Source organism: Otolemur garnettii, unplaced genomic scaffold (assembly GCF_000181295.1).
Source record: "Otolemur garnettii isolate 467f Iridium unplaced genomic scaffold, OtoGar3 scaffold00306, whole genome shotgun sequence".
Classification (NCBI taxonomy): domain Eukaryota; kingdom Metazoa; phylum Chordata; class Mammalia; order Primates; family Galagidae; genus Otolemur; species Otolemur garnettii.
In genome coordinates, this window is record NW_003852701.1 from 324,225 (window position 1) to 345,497 (window position 21,273).

At 47.8% G+C, this 21,273-nt stretch overlaps 2 protein-coding genes across 2 annotated transcripts in view; one reads left to right on the plus strand and one right to left on the minus strand.

The window, feature by feature from the left end:
* The window catches only part of NHSL2 (NHS like 2), a 309,715-nt gene that overhangs the window by 7,919 nt on the left and 280,523 nt on the right, over window positions 1–21,273 (minus strand). The window contains exons 3-6 of the mRNA XM_003803450.3: window positions 5,256–5,405; window positions 2,996–3,123; window positions 2,516–2,711; window positions 399–530 (exon numbers count right to left, since the gene is read on the minus strand). Coding sequence (XP_003803498.1) covers window positions 399–530; window positions 2,516–2,711; window positions 2,996–3,123; window positions 5,256–5,405 — 606 coding nt within the window. The remainder of the gene's footprint in view (window positions 1–398; window positions 531–2,515; window positions 2,712–2,995; window positions 3,124–5,255; window positions 5,406–21,273) is intronic.
* On the plus strand, window positions 5,577–10,205 carry RTL5 (retrotransposon Gag like 5). Its single transcript, XM_012813817.2, has 2 exons — window positions 5,577–9,199; window positions 9,653–10,205. The coding sequence occupies exon 1, from the start codon at window positions 5,901–5,903 to the stop codon at window positions 7,563–7,565; it is 1,665 nt and encodes a 554-aa protein (XP_012669271.1). The 5' UTR covers window positions 5,577–5,900; the 3' UTR covers window positions 7,566–9,199; window positions 9,653–10,205.

A 21,273-nucleotide genomic window follows, 5' to 3' on the forward strand; every position in this document is an offset into this window, starting at 1 on the left:
AGACAGAGTCTTACTTTGTTGCTCTGGGTAGAATGCCATGGCGTCATCAGAGCTCACAGCAACCTCTGATTCTTGGGCTCAAGCAATCCTCTGGCCTCAGTTTTTTTATTTTTAGTAGAGATGGGCTCTTGCTCTTGTTCAGGCTGGTCTTGAACTTGTGAGCTCAAGCAATCCACCTGCCTCGGCCTCCCAGAGTGCCAAGATTACAGGCCTGAGCCACCGCTCAGCCCCCTTGGCTATTCTTAAGGACTACATTGGCTTTTTCAGGACATCCACAGTCCTCTTCCTGCCCCCCCCCCAATTATTCTTGTTCCCCATCATGACAGTACCACCTGGGTGGCAGGATGGTGGGAGTGGGCATGGGGAGGGGTCTAGGGGATCAGCTGTGGTGGGGTCACCTTGGTCTCGCTGGGAAAAGTTAGAGAATCCAATAATGGTCCGCCTCCGCCTCAGGGTGGACTTAGGGTTCACGGCTGTTTCTGTGTTAAACAAGGAGTGTCGCAAACTTGCATGTTTATCAAACTGCTGCCCTGTAGCCAAAATAAAGACACTTGGGTGCATCCTGGTTTCTGTTTAAAGTACAGTGGAAACTGGCCTGAGGTAGAGAGAATGGATGATGGCAGTAGCGATGAGCATGAATAGTGTCCAAGACAAGCAGCGTTTCTTCCCCGTCCCTCCCCATTTGGATCTGACATACATGCTGGGTTTCATAGGCTCCATCCAGGTCACCTGTAAGTCTTAGGTGGGCTGGGACAGTGGTTTTCAACCCTGGCTACATATTAAAACAAGCTGGGCAGCTTTGGAATCTCAATTACGTAGACCCCAACCCAGAACACTTAAATCTCTGGGAGTAGAATTCAGGTAGAATCATTCTCTAGAAGTTCTTGGGTGATTATTCAGATATACAGCCACAGGTGAGAGCCAGGGGTGAGAGCCATCAGTGAGGAGGAGGGGCTGAGACTAAATGTTGCTTGACTGTGATCATTTCTTAGAGAAAGCCTTTATATAGACCAGGTGAAGCAAGTGTCTCCAAGAAGCTGCCCTACTGTGTTTTACCATCCAGGAAAATGCCTGATATTCTGTCCCATAGCCAGTTGGTCACATTTTACCAAAGTTGGCCTCAGCGTAGTAAATGAGCTCTATTTCTCTTAAAGTGCTAGGCCAGTCTTTGGCTTCTGGGAAATGACTGGGGCAGAGTCAGGGTGAGGTAGGGCCATGGGGTGAGGTATATAGTTCCCTTCCCTGTCTGTCATCCAGAAGCTGGCTAACCGGACCCTTCACCCTGGCCACATGGCCACATATGTACACATGAGCCAGCAAGAGGCTCTCTGGGCAAAACTCAGAGATAGCCTCCTTCAGATTAAGATAGACATTCAGAAAGAGAGCACTTAACATCACTTTATGAGTCTTTCTTTATCAGTCCTTACTCCTTTCAGCACATCTCCCTAAGCTATGGGCTCTATTTCCTGCCTCTGATTTCCTGAAATGACAGTAGTGGTAGTGGATGACCCCATATCCAGGAAGCAATGCCAAATGTGACTAGAGCTGTCCTCATTGTCTTCATTAACATTTTCCAGCATAGCAAGGACTGGTGTTGGCTCCCAAGGTCCTTCTGGTCCCTTTGAGTTACTGAGGTCTTGCCCTGGTTTTATCAGATCATTGGCCTTATGTCCTTTTGAAAATGACTGGCCTCAGTGAGGGGGCACAACTACAACAGGGACTTTACCTAACAAATGCAAACAATGTAACCTAATCGTTTGTACCTCATATTAATCTGAAAAAGGAAAGAAAAGAAAATGACTGGCCTCCTTTTCTTTCCCTTATAGCCAATGGAGTGTGGAGCATGAATTAACAATGCATATGGTACAGTGTGCCACGTGCCCCCAGAGCCACAGCCAGCTGGACTATGTACACCATTTTCCCCACTCTTGAGGCTGTACTGGGTCCCCTTTTGGTCTTTTTGGCCTTAGTATCTTTCTGCTATTCTATTCTTGAAAAACTTGCCAAACAAGTTGAGGAGGCCACCTGGCTAGAAGACCAGCATCTAGGGCAAGTGCCACAAGTCCTCTGGTCTGTGCCTGGGAGTGACCTCCTTTTTACCACCAGCATTCTGAACCCCTTTATCCCTCTCTGGCTCCTATTGGTGTACTCCAAACCTGGCTTTGGGTGCAAGAAGTGGTCTCTCCCCAACCCAAATAGAACTCACAAATTAATAAGTTTTTATGTATGCTCTGAAGAGCACATAAGTTTATAGAAAGTTTTGGAGCTTTCTGTTAAGAAAACGGTTTGCTATCAAATTGTCTCAGTTAGTGTGGCAGTGCCAGTAGGGAGTGAAGAAAGCAGCCAGAGCCCCCTCTTCTGCATGCCTCCATTCCCTGGTAAGAGCCATAACCGTGACAGCACAGGGTAAGCCAGTAGCAAAGAAAGTCTTACTCCCTCCCCCAGCATCGGAGAGGATGGTCTGTAGTAGCTAGCATAGAGGGAAGCAGACAGAGGTGGTGCTAAGCAACTCTACCAGAGACATTGATGGGCACAATGTCAGACTGTGTGGAGCAAGGCTGAGGCCACCGCTTGTCCTCTAGGATGGGCAGAGGGAAGGGGCTATTCCAGGCAGTTTGCTTGACGGCTGTGGTAGGCAGGCCCAGCACGGCCTCAGGGGCCCTCACACCCTGGGTGGTGGTCTCATCCTCACTCAGCTGCTGTTTTGTAGGCTGTTGGGAAAGAAGGTGATGAAAAGGGTGTGCTCCTGCCTGGCAATGAGCCGCTGCTCACAGGATGCTTGCTTAGGTAGGGTTGTGGAGGCTTCATCTGGGAGGCAGGAGAATGTGCAGAGGCTGCCAGGCTGCTGTGCAAGGCCCATCCCAGTGGGGCCTCAGAGTAGCTCTGCTGGTCAGCAAAGGTGAGCAGCAACTTCCAGTAGGTAACGTAAGCAGCCTGAGATCTCCTGTCACTGAGTGCATGCTGGCTTTCCCAGGAGGGGGAAGAGGCAACTCACCATCAATACAAACTCCACACGCCTGGCAGACTGGGGCCTTGGGCTGGGGGTGGGCCTGGGGGCCTCATCTGAAGAGCGGAAGGTCTGCCCCAGAAGTCTGGCCTCGGAGTACTGTTCCTCAAATTCTTCTGAAAAATAGCAGAGTGGAGACACACTCTAGGGGGTCCTGGCTGGGCACTGGGCTGGGGAAGGACCATGAGCTGGTGCCTCTGCATTAGCCACCAGGCTTGACTGCACAGTTTCTATAATAAAGCCTATTTCCTGGCTCCTGAGCCACTGGATTCAGAAATGGAAAAGTGCCTGCTTCCCAGGATTATGAGGGCCGAAGAGGAAAGAAAGTCCATAAATTTCAATCTGTGCTGGTTTAGGGACCAAGCCCTTATCTCAATGGCCCCTACCCTAAGTGCTCAACTTGGAGAAGAGACTCAGGATGCAGACACCTTTAGCTCCTTTAGACTGCAAAGTCTTCTCTTTGAAGCCCTACAGCTCTTCCAGTTTTCTGCAAGCCTACCAAGGGAATGACCTGTGTGCAGCAAGAGGAGATTTGCACAGGGAAGTCCAGTCTGGAATTTTCTCTTGAATGCCAAGAAGTCTTACTTGAGCATTTGTGGGCCTGCTTCCCTGAGCCTTAGTCCCACTAAGGGTGGGGTCAGGTCTAGGAGGACTAATGTGGAAGAGAGGAAAGGAGAAGGTAGTGGCATAGAAGAGGAAGAAGTTCAGGGACACTGTCAGGTAATAAGGCGAATGTATAAGATTTGAATGGGTTTCACTGAAGGGATGTATTTAATGAATAAACAAAGAAAGCAAGAGTAAAGAATGAACACCTGTGCTCTATGTACAATTAAACAAAGACTCTTTTAGAATTGTAGAAACTCAGGGTTGCTCTTGGTGTTCTCTAGTCCAACACCCCATTTTGTGCCCAGACTCCCTCCTCAGCAGCCCTTCCAGGTGCTTCTTCATTCCTATTGCACACACCTGTAGGGAAGGGGCGCTCTCTCCCTCCCAAGGCAGCTCATTCCTTCTAGGGACAGTTGGGGCTGTCAGGTGTGTTCGAGAAGTTCTTCCTTATCTGGAGGTGAAACCTGCCTCTCTCTGGATTTCCACCCACTGGTCTTAATTCTGCTGTGGTAACAACATGGAGCACACTGAGTCTTTTTCTTTCTCTCTCTCTCTCTTTTTTTTTTTTTTTTGAGACAGAGTCTCACTTTGTCACCCTCAATAGAGTGCTGTGGTGTTACAGCTCCCAACAACCTCAAACTCTTGGGCTTAAGCAATTCTCTTGCCTTAGCCTCCCAAGTAGCTGGGACTACAGGTGCCCGCCACAACACCTGGCTATTTTTAGAGACCGGAATCTCACTCTTGCTCAGGCTGTTCTTGAACTCCTGAGCTCAGACAATCTACCTGTCTCTGCCTCTCAGAGTGCTAGGATTACAGGCATAAGCCTAGAGTCTTTTTTCTGCACAGCAGCTCTTCTGTTATCTGAACACAAGGCTTATGCTGTCCCTGGCTTCTTGCTTCTCTAAGGTCATCACTGCCCTGGCGGGAAGGTGGGGGTTGGGGCTGTAGTCCAGTTGGTGGCCCACTGGCAGTTTTCTATTCTCCATTATTGTTAACCTTCATTGGTATAGGTGAATTAGAGCTGACGAGACCTCTGTTTGCATTTAACATCCACTGAGCACCTCTTGGGGGATACAGTCCTGTGCCAAGTGCTTCTGGAAACCCTGCACTTGGATGAGTCTTTACGTCAAGAAGCTCAGCCTGGTTAGGAGAAAATAGGTCACCCCTGGGTGCTGTGTATTGGACTTACTTTGATGAGGCAGTAGCTACCCAGGAGGCATGTGGACAAGGTTATTGTAAGAGCAGAGTGAGTGAAGCCCAGAGTGAGAGACTCTGCAGATGGCCCCTTTGTTTTCTGGTGCCAGGATTCCAAAGGCATGGGCAATGTGGCAAAAGGAGGGTTGGAGGGAATGTGGGAGTTTCCCACCCAGTTCTCTGTGAATAGCTTGACCCTCTGCCTCTGTCCTTGTTTTCCCCATGGACTTCAGAGCTTAAAAATGGAGGGGGGGGGTTGCTGGAAATAGACTCCTTAAGAATTACTAGCCTGAAAAGCGAAAGATGGAAACTGTGATGTTTGTCGATAGGTTTTAAACTGTTCTCTTTTTCTCTTGCTGGTTCCTGTGTCCTCTTTCCTCTTTGCCTCCCTCCTGTCGCTGCGCATTTTGCCTCTGGGCTCTGGCTGCGGCCCCCTCCCTCTCAGTACCTTGCAACAGGCTCTGGAGATTGAGCTGCGCCTCGCGAAGCAGCTCTTCTACACTCTGGGGCCTGCCCGAGGAGAGGAACACGTTCACTGGCTGTCGCCATGACGACCTCGAGTGGGCAGTCGCTGTCGCATTTTCCCGACCCGAGTTAGCTGCAGTTAGGGAAGGAGAGAGTCAGTGAGAGGCGCTACCGAGGTAGGGGGAGAGGCGAGCTGCGGCCAGTGGGCGTCCGCGTTTCCCTAAGACCCGCCCCTGCGGGTGGGGGGGGCGGAGTGCTAGGCTGCGCTTAAAAGGCGGGGTATCGCAGTCTGCAGGACTTTTCCTCCACAGATCCTGCCGCAGTGGGGTCCCTCCAGCTCTGCCAGCCTCCGCACGCCCAGCCGCCCCGCTGCCGCCGCCGAGTCGACCTCACCCTCCGCTTGGCGCTTCCCGGCCCAGCGCCGCTGCCCGCCCTCTACGACCCCTGCGACGAGGTAACACGCCCCAAGCAGAGCCTTCGGGCCCTCGGTCCGGAGCGCCGCCCTCCGTGTTCGCCCCCGTGGGTGTGGCCTGGTCTCTCCTTCACCAGCCGCCACATTTCGGCCTCCTCCAGCTGCCAGTAGCTCCCCGTCCCTGCCCCGAGATCCAGGGTCACCAAGCTGGTCAAGATGTCCGAGGCGGCAGGAAACCTCAATAGCCTCCGCATGGCCAATGTAGCCCTGCGAGAAGAATTAAATGCCCTGCGCGGGGAGAATGCCAATTTGGGCCTTCAGCTTGGAAGAGCCCTGGCCGAGGTTAATTCTTTGCGAGGCAATGTCTCGAGCTACATCCGCTGGCCAGTACCCATTGTGCCCGTCCTTGCGGAGGAGAACTTTGAGTTCCCGCTCAGTGAGATCGACACCATTCCCCAGGGAGAACTGCCCTTCTTGTGTTGGCCTCCCTCAACTCGCGTTGAGCCCGAGTATGTCTCGGATGATCTTTTGATTAACGTGATTCAGGATTGCAGCACCCCTGACGGGACCATCGCGCCCCTTCCGGCAGTGCCCCCGCCCGCGTCAAAGGAGTCGCCCCCAGAGGCCCCTCTGCCGCCGCTACAGCGGCCTGAGTTAGAGCCGTTTTCAGGCGACCCAGTCTACCTCGCAGAATTCTTGATGCAGCTAGAGACCTTCATAGCTGACCATGAGGATCATTTCCCCGGGGGTGCCGAGCGGGTGGCCTTTCTGATCTCCTTTTTCACTGGGGAAGCCGAGGACTGGGCCATCTCAGTCACCCAGGAAGGAAGCCCCCTGCATGCCAACTTCCCGGGCTTCCTGGATGAAATCCGTAAAAAATTCTGTGGCCCCATCCCCCCACGTGTGGCTAAGAAGGCCATCCGCAAGCTCAAGCAGGGAGACTGTACCATCGGCAGCTATGCAGATGCTTTTCAGTTCCTGGCCCAATTCTTGTCTTGGGATGACTGCCGCCTCCAAAATCAATTCCTCAAAGGCCTGTCAGAATTCTTCCGCAAGGAGCTGTTATGGTCAACTGAAATGGCGGACTTGGATGAATTGATCCTTGAATGTGTGGAGATAGAGAGAAAGGTACGTGCCCCCAAGCCAATTCCGCTCCCTGGGGTTCGCAATATCCTCTTCCCTTTTGCTCCGAGCCATAATGAGGATGAAAGTGAAGATGAAGAGTACTACAGTGAGGATGAAGATCAACAGGCACAAAGACACAGGCTTCATCCCAAAGACCAGCGGAGGCGCATGAGGGCTTTTCAGCAGGAGATGAGAGAGAAAGAGGAAGAGGAGATGAAGGAGGAAGACATGAGGAAAAAGGAGGAAGAGAAGGAGATGAAACAGAAAGTGGAGGAGGATATGAGGAAGATGAATGAAGATGAAGAGGAGGATGAGGAGGAAGATGAAGTTGAGGATGGGGGCCAGAAACCAGAGCAGGAGCCCAGGCAGGAGCCAGAGATGGTGGAGACCTATGGTGAGGAGGAGGAGCCCCTGGATGAAGCCCAAGATGATGACCTAGATGACCTGATGGAAATGGAGCCTACCTTTGCCCACGCATCATCCCAGACTTCTGGCCCCATAAGTGGCAATTATGCCGAAAATTTCCTGGGTGCATCACCTCCCATAATACAGGCTAGCAGATGGAGGAACCAGAATCGAGTCCCACTTCTGGAAGGCCTTCCAGGCACTAATTCACCATTCTATAGCTCACCACCGCTGATTCGCCGGGCTGGTCGTTTGGGGCAACGCCAAATTCGAAGACGCCCCCCGGTGCTATTCCGCCTTACTCCAAGACAGGGGGGCCACCGAGCTGCCCGTGGCCGAATTCGAGTGTGAGTGGTGGGGCAAGATGGCCACTTGGAACACACCCTTCTTCTGTGTCCCCTGTCCCTGCTGTTGCTGCCATACCTGCCCCATCTGCTGACCAGTACTTAAGGGATTTCTAGACCTGCAGAACCTGAAGAAGACCTACAAACTCTAGACCATCTTGCAACCAAGACTAGAGAGTGACATGTGCCCAACCAGGGCCACTTGGGAAAGGAGGGATCAGCAATAGCTCCCTCTGTTCAGTCCTGCCACAGCTAGAGAGCAGGTTTCTGGGCCTGTTCCCATAAATGAACTGGTCACTCTCTTACATTTTCCCTCTAATTGTTCCTAACCATCACCTCTCCTATGTTTATTTGCTCTATGTTCTACAGTTTTATCCTCTGACTGGCTTACCAGGACTTCACCCAGTGCCTCACTGATCTGCCCCAGTGATCCAAAGGACAGGCTACACTGAACTTCTAAAGCCACTGAGGCCAGTAACACTAGATGTAATGGACGGCGAGCAGGATGATATTAAGAAATGTACCTAGAAGCCTTCAGTCATTTCATGTCACACCTCCAGCAGAAGGGCCTGGTAGAGGACCCTGCATCTAGTCCAGTGAGAGTGTGAAAAGCCACATGTCAAGTGGATAACTTGACTGAGATTTGTCCTTGACTAATTGTGCAAGCTGGTTCCATTTCCAGCACTTGAGTTTACCTTTGCATAGACTCTTGTATTAGGGCTCCTGGGACCAGATTGCCAAACCTGGGGCCCTCTCCTCTCCAAACCACACTGCATCCCTGGTGGACAGTGTCCAACATTGCAGGCTCTACCCCTTTCCTTGTTGTCTAAAGGGTAGGCAGTTGTGGGGTAAGGGAGGAGAAAGAAGTAGCAACAATTCAGTTTACCGTTATAAAGAGTAACTCTTTCCTGGTGGTCTCCTCCCCTAGCCAAGGCTTGGACTTTAGTTCCCAGTCAAAGGTCTTTGCAGGAGACTTTCCATCCTTAGGGCTGCAGAGGGGGCCTAACTGGCCTTTCCTTCTGGGACAGCCAAAGAGGGAGGGCCTACAGCCTGTTCTTTAACTCCCTTTGACTTAAAGGATTCCATAGTTCTGAGAGGAGAGAGAAAGGTTGGCTTTGAAGAGACTGCATCCACTGCAGCCTCATACCTGGGACACCCTTGTGTGTCTCACAGGAGAGTCAACCCTTGGCCTCCTGCTGTGCTTTGATTAAACAGTGAGGCATAAGAGGGTGACTGCCTCCTAGGAGTTCCTAGGACTTCTGGGTACAAACCCAGGTGCCTTTAAAAAGAGATCTGCTGCTTGCCTTTGGGTCCAGAAAACACTGCTTCTACGATGAAAAATACACATTTGCTATGTCAGCTCTGGCCACAAAATGCCAGCCAAATCCACTATTGGCCTGAATTGCCCCGGACACTGAACTTTCTGCACAGTGCCTGGCAGCTAGGCAGGTGCAGCCAAAGTGTCTGGCTAGAGGGAAGGAAACATCAAACCTCTGTTCCTCACTGGAATGTGAAAGATAACTTCAGCCAGCCTTACGATTTGGGCCTGGTGGTAAGAGGAAGGAGTTGGAGGAAGAGGAGTCACAGAGAAACCCAGTCTTCTGACTGGTTTCTGGTGAGGTCTCTATTCATCACTGGGAGGTAAGATGCCTTTCTCTTGACTACTTTTGTTTCTCTACCTAGGGATCAGTGGAGTTGGGTTCCTTTAATCTGTTGCTACCTTTTCAAAAGGTCCCTCCTCTCTAAAGAGAAAAGTAATACATAATCAGTACCAAAAATTCGGAAAATAGAGAAAACTATAAGGCCAAAGGAGAAAACCCAAACATTCAGAATCCCACCACACAGATGCAAGCACTATTTAACACCTTGCTGCCTTCTTTCTAGATTGTTCTTGCTGTGTCTTCTCAAAGCTGAGATCATCCTGCTTTGCTCTTGATCAGCAGTATTTAAAATGGCTGCCACCTGTGCAGTCATGCATACTGAATAATTTAAGCATTCTCCTAATTTGTTGGACATTTCAATTATCTGGTTTCCCCCATCCCCACCAGGGCAGGAGTAAATAACCTTGTAAAGAAAATTTTGTCTGTTTTCCAGCTTTATTTTCCCAGAAGAGCATTCCAGAAGAGGAGTTGCTGTTCTTCAAGGCTGTGGACCCTATTTACTGATGGCCAACACACTGTCCCTGCTGTCCCACATCCCTGTGGAAGAGTATGAAGGATGGGTACCTTGTACCCCTACTTCCAGGGAGCCCTCATGCCTGTTTGCATGGTGCTTCTCACCCTGAACCCTTGGAGCCTCAGCCAGGGACAGAGAAGATGAGCAGTGAGCTGGTTTCTGGCCCTCTGGGGGCAGGAGGGGCTTGGATTTCCCTTTGACCCTCTTCCCCCTTTCCAAGATCTTCAATATTTGTTGTGATGTAAGAGCTGTAAGAGGAACTATGGGTTTGGGGCAAACTTTCTTGGGTTGAAAGAGGGGTGGGAGGAGGGGATGCATGCAAGGGTATGAAGGCAGCCCAAGGACTCCCAGAGGCTCTGGAGGTAACTCAGAGATAAATGTGTTACTGTTGCATTACTGTGTTGTGAAAATAAGACATTGCTCTGTATGCTAAAGCTTTCTTTCCTCAATAAAAATATAAAGGGTGTGTAAAGATTGAGTCTGTCTTGGTTATTTAACAAGTATAGATGGGTACCCAGTAGGCATCCTGTACTTCCAAGGCCCCCTGCCTGAAGCAACCTAGCCTGAAGTCTTGAAATCCTCAGATGAGGAAACTAAGGCCTGGCAAGGCTCAAGGGACCTTGCCTACATTTGGGATGGGAGAAATTGTTGGGAAGGAAGTAGAGTGGGCATCTTGAAAAATAGCATGAGTTCATACTTACTGGGAATATGAGTGGCCTATCTCTCCCTCCCTTCTGGTGAAAGCACCCCCCCCCAAAACACACACACACACACACACACACACACACACACACACACGACTTTGGAGAGAGGTCAGGCAAGGTGGTGCCACTTTTTGGCACTAGGTGGCGCTATGGGATGCCTGTGTGCTGTGCAGTCTGTGTAGAGGCCCTCCCAGCAAGATCTCACTGCTCCTCTCTGACTGAGGGGGCAGAAGAAACTGAATCCCATCTGGGATTTGCCCAAGTTTCCCAGCATGAATTGGACATTTTCCTTGGGGAAGTGAGTGGGAACACTCACTAGCCTTTACTAGTTATGAGTGCTGTGCCTAGCCCTCCCCATCCCTTACTGTATTTCATCCTGATAATAATCCTGTGGGTGGGGGAGGCACTGTCCTTCTCTTCATCTTAAAGAGGTTGAGAGAGAAGTAACTTGCCTAAGGTTGACAGCTAATGAGTGGCTCCTTTGCAGCCTCACGTTTGCCCATTAGCTCCAAGGACATAGCTCCTCTCTGTCTCCTTCCCATTCCACTGGATCTACTATCTTGTAGATCAGGCTGGTCTCCTGGTTCTGCCCTGTCCTCCTCTCTCCACAGGTTTTCAGGATTTCAGTAGAAAAATAGCCCCTAGTTTCAGAGGCACATTTGCTTTGTTCCTTTAAGAGAAAGGAAGAAACCCGTGAGTTTCTGACCATGTGCCAGGCACTTTCACCAACATCATCTCATCTTACTGGCACAATTCAGCCAGGCAGGTGACAGTGTCTCCTTTTAAAGTGGAGGGACATGAATTTCAGAGATACTGGTTCCATGGGGTATTTGGGTCTTTGTGACCCCCAAACCCATATTCTCTCAACACTGTACACCCTGTCTCCCAGGATAGGGCCCTGACAAGCTTGAGCCTAAACCAGAGTGGATGCTTAGTCATTGCCAAAGCAACGAAGTATGTGGCTGACTGCCCCTTCTAGAGAGGGACAGGGTTATATATCTGTAAGCTTCATCAGTGAATACTGGGGCTCCCTGTTATATTTCAGGGGGGTCAGAGAAGGTCTCCAGCAACCCTGGGATTTCTTTTCTTATTCCCCCCCTTTTTTTTTTTTTGAGACAGAGTCTCACTCTATTACTCAGGCTAGAGTCCCATGGTGTCATCATAGTTCACAGCAACCTGAAACTTCTGGGCTCAAGCGATCCTCCTGCTTAGCCTCCTGAGTAGCTGGAACTATAAGTGTCTGTCATGATGCTTGGCTAATTTTTCTATTTTTAGTAGAGATGGAGTCTTGCTTTTCTCAGGCTGGTCTTGAACTCCTGAGCTCAAGTGATCCTCTCACCTTGGCCTCCCAGAGTGCTAGGATTACAGACATGAACCACTATACTGGCCACCCTTGGGATTTCATATGAAGTCACAGGTAGTGAGATGAGCTCAGATTGTGTATGGCCAAGCAGAAAAGGTGGGGAAAAGTAGGAAAAATAGGGTCAGCCTTGCCTCAACCCTGAAGCTAAAGGCACTGTGGGGATAGGGAAAAGAGCCCAAGTCCCATCCCCTCTCAGGCCATGGCTTCCTTATCTGTCTAATTACAGCACATACTTGGTACACAGTAGGATTTTTTTTTTTTGAGACAGAGCCTCAAGCTATCTCCCTGGGTAGAGTGCTGTGCCATCACAGCTCACAGCAACCTCCAACTCCTGGGCTCAAGTGAGTCTCCTGCCTCCGCCTCCCAAGTAGCTGGGACCACAGGCACCTGCCACAATGCCTGGCTATTTTTTGGTTACAGCTGTCATTGTTGTTTGGCGGGTGGGGGCTGGATTTGAACCCACCACCTTAGGTGTATGTGGCTGGTGCCTTAGCCACTTGAGCCACAGGTGCCGAGCCCACAGTAGGATCTTAACCCTAGTTAGATAGATAAATGAAGTGAGTAAATAAGTAGGCTGCTGGCTAGAGACCTAGAGGCAGCCTGCTAAGGGAATCTGTAGGTGGCATGAAGCTCGGAGGACTAGAGGATCCCCTTCCAAAATAGAATCAGCAGCCAAAACAACAACAACAACAAAAAGTCTTCCTAACCTGAAAGGATATACTGAAAAGACCTTTATTAGTGTCATGTATGAGATCTTGCAGTCAAGTTCAGAAAACCAACTGCAAAAGCCTGGCTTGGAGGCTTGTGAAAACAAAAATCAGAATGTTGAGTTGATGGGGGCTGGGTCTGTATCGGCAGTGCTGTCCTGGGCTGCTGCAAGGGTAGTGGAGGATCCTGGAGATGGGCAGGCTCCACCTGGGGTCCTGGCTGTCCAGCAGAAGGGGACCAAATTGTAACTCACAGAAGCACTTTTGCATGCCAGGAGTAAGAATACATCAGAAAGAAAGGAAGAAGGAATTAAAGGGGTAGGGGTAAGAGAAGGGTGACAAAGATGGTGAGAATCCTAAAAACTCTCTCCCCAAGAGATGGAGGAAGGCAGAGAAAATATTCCTGCCTGTAAAGAGGCTCAACTGTTCTCCTCATTCACTCTGTAAGTCAGGAAACCGGTGTCTGAGAGGTTGGGGAGGTGGCTCAAGGTCACTCACCCCATTTGCTGAGTTGACTGTGGACCCCGCGGTCTGACATTCAGAACACATGCTCTTAACCCGCCCCCTCCACCTGTACCCACACTGATAAAGTCAGAAGCTCCAGGAATTTCTATTTATAAAAAGCTCCCTAGGCAATTCCAATGCCCAAACACAGTCCAGCCCACTGCAGAATAGAGCCCAGGTGATATTTAATGGCCAATTTGGTTCTGAGATTTCCCAAAGAGCTCCCTGGAGCAGGAACTGGCCCAGAGATCCAGTTCCACACAGTAAGTGATCAAGAAACACAGTATGTGCAATGATCCCCCAGCATGTACTATGGTCTGGTGTGAGCTACCCGTCCTGGACACCTGCCTCAAGACAGCTGTTGGCACCCTCCTGACATAGATATGCCACAGGGTGCTTGCAGAAGCCTGGCCCTGAGAAACAAGGTCCATTGGAGCCATATAGCCTTTGTACCCTTGACCACCAGAACTGGCTTCTAGGGTGGAGGTGGGGTGGGCTTCTGCAGGGGATAAGCATAGGCACTAACAGGGTGAGAGGCTATCCCCAAATGGGAGGTGCATGTGGGCCTCACTTCCAACCAGCACTTCTTGCATCCTGATCAGATCTTGGTTGCCCTGGTAATAGCAGGACCTACCTGGAAGAAAAAAGTCTCTTAAAGGCTTAGGAAGGTAGATATTTCCTCTGACAGAAAGAGCAGGTCCTGAATTGCTCTTCTCCATTCTCCCCTTCTTGTCTGCACTCAAAGGTAGAGCTAGGACCCCTCACTTAAGCAACTCTACTAAAGGGGATGGGGGGTATGCCAAAAAGTAGGGTACTTTTTATTCTGCTCTAGCCTTGGGCTGTTAGTGTGAGAAAGAGGCCAGAATGAAAGGTGTTAGCATGTGAATCCATGACACTGGCCCTCTGGCCCCAGGAAGCCTTGACTTGTAGGAACCTTACCCCAACCAAACTTGAGAAGGGCAAGTGTCCCCAGCAATTACAGTGTTGCTAACCTCTCATCATTTATAGATGAGGCCTGTTGGGTATGGGGCAGGCCAGAGAGAGTATCCAGAAGATCCAGACTTCTTCTTCCTCCCAGTTCAGCCACTTCTCATATATCTTACAAGAACACCGAAGTAGCCCCCCTGCTCGTCTACCCAGCCTCTAGTCTCTGCCCCTTCTCTTCAGTCCACCTTCCACATGCCCAGGGCTGGGGGCCATGGACCTTTGAACTTAACAGATCTGCTCTTGTTGTTCCTATAACAGAAACTTTTCAGTGGCTCTCCTTCCTCTTAGGAAGACTTGCCCAATTGCGGCATTCTTCACCATCTGCTCATAAACTACCTATGCTGGCTCATTTGCCCATGCTGTCCTTCTTCCCTCTTCTATTCAGTCCAAATTCCAGATATACCGAATTACATCATTCTTTTTTCTTACATACCAGACCCTTTCATGCCTCTGGGCCTTTGTATATCCCATTCCCTCTGTCTTAAAAATTCATGGAAACTCCCTGCCTCACTCTAATAGGCGATTTTCTTCTCAGCAACAAGACCACTTCCTCCATGCAACTGCCTCCACTCCCTAGATAAGCCCCTCCCCTTCTGAGTTATCCCTCAGACCCCCTACTCCTACCCCCATGGTCTGTGAGGCTTGAGTTCTATCTGGGAGCACAGACTGGTTCCTGACTCCAAAGTGAGTTGATTGCTGCAAGGCCAAGGCTCAGTGTGAAAGCATGGACTTTGTTCCCTTTATAGATGAAGGCTGCTTTGTCAGTGGCCTTTGGAGGAGGACTGGTCCCCTAAGACCTGGCTGAGGACTGATGGTATGCAAGTGGAGCTGGAAGTCCCCCAGATAAAGTTGCAGGTGTGGAAAATGGGACAAGCGGGGAAGAAAAGCTAGAGCTCACAAGCTGGTTGTTCCTTCCCAGCTGAGGGCATTCTGTTGAGGGCTTCCTTCTCTTTGGAGGCCATCATCTCCTCTCAGTGGTGTGTGGAAAGTGACCTCCATTGGGCTTAAAAGTCACACAGACTTGGCTTTGAACCCTGGCTCTGCCACACCCTTGCTGTGTACCCTGCAGGTGGTTATTTCACTTCTAAGTCCCATTTCCTTTTTCTAAAAATGAAGATAATAATTGTATTTATTGATGAGACAACCGACATGAACCAGCAACAACAATAAAAGTAGCTAATACTTGTTAGTGCTTACTGTATGTTGGGCACTAAGTGTTTTACTTTTTTCAACTCACTGAATCATAACAACCACCCTAAAAGATAGGAAATATTCTTATTTCCCTTTTTGCAGATTAAGAAACTGGGCACTCGGCTTGGTGCCCCTGTAGCTCGGTGGTTATGGTGCCAGTCACATACACTGAGGCTGGAGGGTTCGAGCCCTGCCTGGGCCTGCTAACAACAACAACAACTACAGTGAAAAAAAACAAACCCAGGCATTGTGGTGGGCGCCTGTAGTCCCAGCTACTCAGGAGGCTAAGGCAAGAGAATGGCTTAAGCCCAAGAATTTGAGGTTGCTGTGAGCTGTGATGCCACAGCATCTACTGACAGTGACATAGTGAGACTCTGTCTCAAAGAAAAAAAAAAGGAAAGAAAAGAGAAACTGGGCACAGAAAGTTTAACCTGCTTGGTGTCAGCACTAACGTGTAAGCACTTTTGAACCCTCTCGTAAGATAGGCACGGTTCTGGGGATCTGAAGTGAGGTCCAAAGAATAGGAGCTCTCCAAGATCCAGGGTAGGGTCTTAATCTTTAGGACACAGACCCCTCGGGCAGTTTCTTGAAACCTCTAGACCTCTTCTCAGAATATTATTTTCGGCTCGGCGCCTGTGGCTCAGGTGGCTAAGGCGCCAGCCACATACACCTAAGGTGGCGGGTTCGAATCCCCAGCCCGGGCCCGCCAAACAACAATGATGGCTGCAACCAAAAAATGGCCAGGCGTCGTGGCGGGCACCTGTGGTCCCAGCTACTTGGGAGGCTGAGGCAGGAGACTGGCTTGAGCCCAGGAGTTGGAGGTTGCTGTGAGTTGAAATGCCACGGCACTTTACCCAGGGGGATAGCTTGAGGCTCCGTCTCAAAAAAAAAAAATATTATTTTCATGTACATAATATAAAATGCATGTGTAGAATCTCAAAGGAAACCAATTATATTGAACTAGTTAGAAAAATATTTTTTAAAAAACTGTAATCTTGGCTTGGCACCTATAGCCCAGTGAGTAGGGCGTTAGCCACATACATGGAGGCTGGCAGGTTTGAGCCTGGCCCGGGCCAGCTAAACAACAATGACAAAAATTAGCCCAATGTTGTGGCGGGCACCTGTAGTCCCAGTTACTTGGGAGGCTGAGGCAAGAGAATCACTTAAGCCCAGGAGTTTGAGGTTGCTGTGAGCTATAATACCATAGCACTCTATAAAGGGTGACATAGTAAGACTCTATCTCAAAAAAAAATGTAATCTAGTTGTGTTACTACTTAATGCATCAAATCATAAGATTTAGTGGCAAGTCTACAGATGAGATTTTTTTGGAGACAGAGTCTCACTATGTTGCCCTCAGTAGAGTGCCATGGCATCACAGCTCATAGCAACCTCAAACACTTGGACTCAAGCGATTCTCCTGTCTCAGCCTCCCAAGTAGCTGGGACTACAGGCGTCTGACACAATGCCCTGCTATTTTTTTTTTTTATTGCAGTTGTCATTGTTGTTAAGCTGGTCAGGGCTAGGTTCGAACCCACCAGCTTTGGTGTATGTGGCTGGCACCTTAACCACTGTGCTATGGGTGCCAAGCCTACAGATGAGAAATTTTGAAGTAGTGATGAGCATAAGTGGTTTTTTGAGATACTTACAACCACTGCAATATGATATGCAAACATTTGTGATTTCTGTTGGTGCTAAAGTCACAGATACTGTAAATATTACTATAGTTTGTTATCTACATTCTAAATCTGAGGAAATCCTAAATTTCTGTTTGTGCTTAGTACAGAAAAGATCAAATAATTTTCCCTTCCAAGTTCACAGACCCCTTATAAATTCTTTCCACATATGTGTTGGAGGTACACAGAGCTCAAGTCAAGTAGTCCCGCCTTAGCATGTCTGAGAAAAGACAATGGCTGCCCCCCTGTCAGCTAAGGGGACAATTTGAGGGCTGGCAGAAAGACAAGTGTGTGGTTTCTCTTTCAAGAACTGTTTAGAGAAATCGTGAACTCTGGCAGTTCCCTCTTCCTCTTGGTCCTGAATCAGCAGCCCAGGGTGGGGCTAAGGCTGTCACACTTGGTTTGAGTTTCAAGCTCACCACACAACCATCCCTAAGAGTTGATTCATTGCCACTTCCTTACCAGGGAAATGTTGGCAGGTTTTGCTCCATTTTAAAATGGGAATCTGCTTGCACAGACAAATTTTCCATTAGTCTGAGGCTAACAATCTTTAAGTGGACATTTGGCTCTAACCAGCCAGGCTTAGGACTTGCAGAGGAAAGAGGAAAGATAACCAACTGAGTCAAGGACCTTAGGATACCAGCCAGAATCACTGTCACAGCAAAAACTCCAAATGTTTTTTTCCTGACTTCCTGGCTTTACCACCTGTCATCTTAGTCCCTGCCAACCACAGAACAGTCCTGGACACTGTGACCAAGAAGACATATGGTGGGAACAGCAGTAGGTCTCTGCTTTTCTAACTTGCCTCTGTTCCCATTCAAGATTCAATGTGAACAATGCTCATGAAGACTGGGCCCCAGGCTCACCCACAATATTTGGGGGTCTCAGTTGGTCAGGGCCCACGGCCTTTTGCTCTTTCCTCGGCCCTCATATTTAGTCAGAAATTAGTAACATTTAGCTGGTGTCCATATACTAAAAAGGCTACAGCTTAATTTCCACAGTGAGAGTGTGGGATTATGCACCATAGCCATTTGCTAGTGCATAATAAAGCTGCCTCAGTTGGCTGAGGGAAGAGTACAGTATGCTTTAGGTCAGGGGTCCTCAAACATTTTAAACAGGGGGCCAGTTCACTGTCCCTCAGACTGTTGGAGGGCCAGACTGCGGGCCTTGGGATGAGTCGGCTGCTAAGCAGGACAGGCAGCTGCGGCAAAAATGCCTGGCAGTCCAGATAAATGTCCTAGGCGGGCCACATGTGGCCCACGGGCCGTAGTTTGAGGACTCCCACTTTAGGTGTTCAAGCTGACAGTTCCACATGCAGGAATGTAGAGAAGACTTATTTTCTTGACTATACAAGACATATATGTTGGCCAAGGCTCCTAAACACAGGCAGAAGGAGGCCAAAGTCCAAATGGGAATTCAAAAGAACCTTGGTTAGTTAGACTGACAAAGAGTAAAAGAGAGAAGACCCCAATTACTAAATGAAAATGGGTAAAAGGACATTATAATCAACCTTACCAAAACAAAGTTATAAAGGTATACTATGAATAGCTGTATGACAATAAATTGGACAACTTAGATGAAATGCCTAAATTCTTAGAAAGACATAAACTATTGAAAATCATTGAAGAATTAGCACCTTCAAATAAACATAGAAATTGAATTAATAATCAAAACAATCTACAAAATAAAGCCCAGACACAGAAGGCTTCACTGGTGAATTCTACCAAACATTTAAAGAATTACTGTGGCCACAGAAACCTTGGTTTGCATCCAAGTCACAGTACAAAAAAAATCAATGCCAATTCTTCACAAACTCTTTCAAAATATAGAATAGGAGGTAACACTTCTCAACTCATTCTATGTAGCCAGGATTACCCTGATACCAAAACTTACAAAACTATCACAAGAAAACTACAGACCAATATATTTTATGAATATGGCTGCAAAAATTCTCAACGAACTACTAGCAAAGCAAATCCAGGAGACATATAAAAAGGATTGTACACCATCACCAAGTGGGATTATTTCAGGAATGAAAAGTTGTTTTAACATCTGAAAATGAATTAATGTAATACACTATATTAATAGAACAAAAAACAGAAAATAGAAACAATACAATCATATCAATATACAAAAAAAAAAAAAAGGATTTGGTAAAATCCAACACCCTTTCATGATAAAGATATTCCCTGAACTAGGAATAGAAGAAAACTTCCTCAACCTGACAAAAGGAATCTATGAAAAACCCACAATAACATGACACTTAAGGGTGAAACATAGGGTCCTTTCTCCCTAAGATCAGGAATAAGACAAGGGTATCCACTTCCACCACTTCTAATGAACATTATGCTGAAGGCTTTAGCAGATCAATCAGATAAGAAAAAGGAACAAAAGGCATATTGATTAGAAAGGGAGAAATAAGCTATATTTGCAGGGACCACATGAGCTTATACATAGAAAATCCTAGGGAATCCACTAAAAAAACTATTAAAACTAATAAATGTGCTCAAAAACGTTGCAGGCCATAAGATCAATATAAAAATTTTATTTCTATACACTTGCAATGAGCAATCTGCAATGAAATCAAGAAAATAATTCCATTTACAATATCCTCAAAAGAATAAAATATATAGGAATAAATTTAACAAAAGTGGTACAAAACCTGCTTGCTGAAAAATAAAAAAAATTAATGAGAAATTAAAGATGGAAACAAATGGAAAGACATTTGTTGACTGTCATGGATCACAATACTTAATATTGTTAAGATGGCAATATTCCTCAAATTGATCTACTGATAGGGATTCACTCACTACAATCCCCATCAGAATCCCAATTTCTTTGTAGAAATTGACAAGCTGAACCTAAAATCCACATGGAAATTCAGGAGACCCAGAATTGCCAAAAGAATCTTGAAAAAGAACAAATTTGGAGACCTCATACTTCCAGATTTCAAAACTTTACACAAGAATATAATAATCCAAATAGTGTGTGTAACTAACATAAGGATAGACATATATATCGGTGGAACAGAACTGAGGGTCTAGAAATAAACCTACACATCTGTGCCCAACTGATTTTTGACAAGGGTGCCAATTAAATTCAGTGGGGGAGAGAATAGTGTTTTCAACAAGTGGGGCTGGGACAATTGAATATCCAAATACAAGAGAATGAAGTTGAAATTCATTCTCTCACTTATACAAAATTAAACTTAAAATGGATTAAAGGCCTGCATGTAATGGCTAAAACTATGAAATTTAGAAGGAAAGACAGGTGTAAATAATCAAGACCTTAGATTAGACAGTGGTTTCTTAGCTATAACACCAATAGCCCAAACAACAAAAGAAAAATACAGACAAATTTGATTTTGTCAAAGTTAAAATCTTTTGTGTCACAAATAATACCATCAAGAAAGTGAAAAGACAGCTTATATATAGAATGTGAGAAAATATATGAAAATCATACATCCGATAAGAGACTTGTATCCAGAACATCAAAACATCTCTCACAAAACAGTAATAGAGAAGAGTTCAAGACCAGGGAGCAAGATGGAAGCCTGGTAACAGCTTCCTTGCAACTGGGCACGGTGAGTCCGGGGAGAGGAGACTATAAGGCATCTCTGGCTGGTGGGATCGACCCAGAAACATCCCTTTGGAGACACAGGGAGTCAGCGAGGGACTTCTGGACCCCATAAGGAAGACAAAAGCAATGGAGAACTGGCAAGTGTTGGCGTGTGTTCGTTCGGTCTAATCCCACCAGCAGCTGTAAATACAACAGCTGCGAGATTGCAAACTGGAAAGGCCTTACCTGTGAGCTGTTTGAGTATTTTTTTTTTTTTTTTGGACATGGCACTCAGTTGAACTACCTTGGGAGAACTTGGGCAAGAGAGCAGAGGACTTTAAGCATCGTTTAGGGCCCCAGACTGAGCCACTGAGCCACTGAGCTGAACAGAGCTAATAATCCTTGGCTGTGGACCATGCGGAGCCATTGTGGGAGAACTGCCCCAGCAAGCTCCTCCCTCAGGGTCACAGAGCAAGGATTGGGCGGGGGCGAGTAATCTAGTGATTGAGCAGCCTAAAGGCAGGGACAGAGATGCCTTGCAGCCTTGGCCCTCAGGGCATAGAGTGAGATCGGTTTAGGCACACTGGGTAAGTGGATAGCCACTTTACGAGTGATCCCAGCCACAGAAGCTTTCCCGGGGAAGCTTCTGCTTAGCTCAGGTTGGCAGTTTAAAGTGCCTTTTAAGCTGGCTGATGTGAGATTTAGGCTCTCCACCCTATGTGGTTTGAGAAATCAGCAGAGGCTTCCAGTCTCCATCTCTCATACAGCCATATCAGCACTGTGATTAACATCTCATATCCCAGAAGATCACCTGTTGCCCAGACAATATTCAGCAAGATATATATACTGCTTT

Excerpts from the sequence above, each read along its gene's own strand:
- RTL5 (XM_012813817.2), top strand. The coding sequence starts at position 5,901 with ATGTCCGAGGCGGCAGGAAACCTCAATAGCCTCCGCATGGCCAATGTA.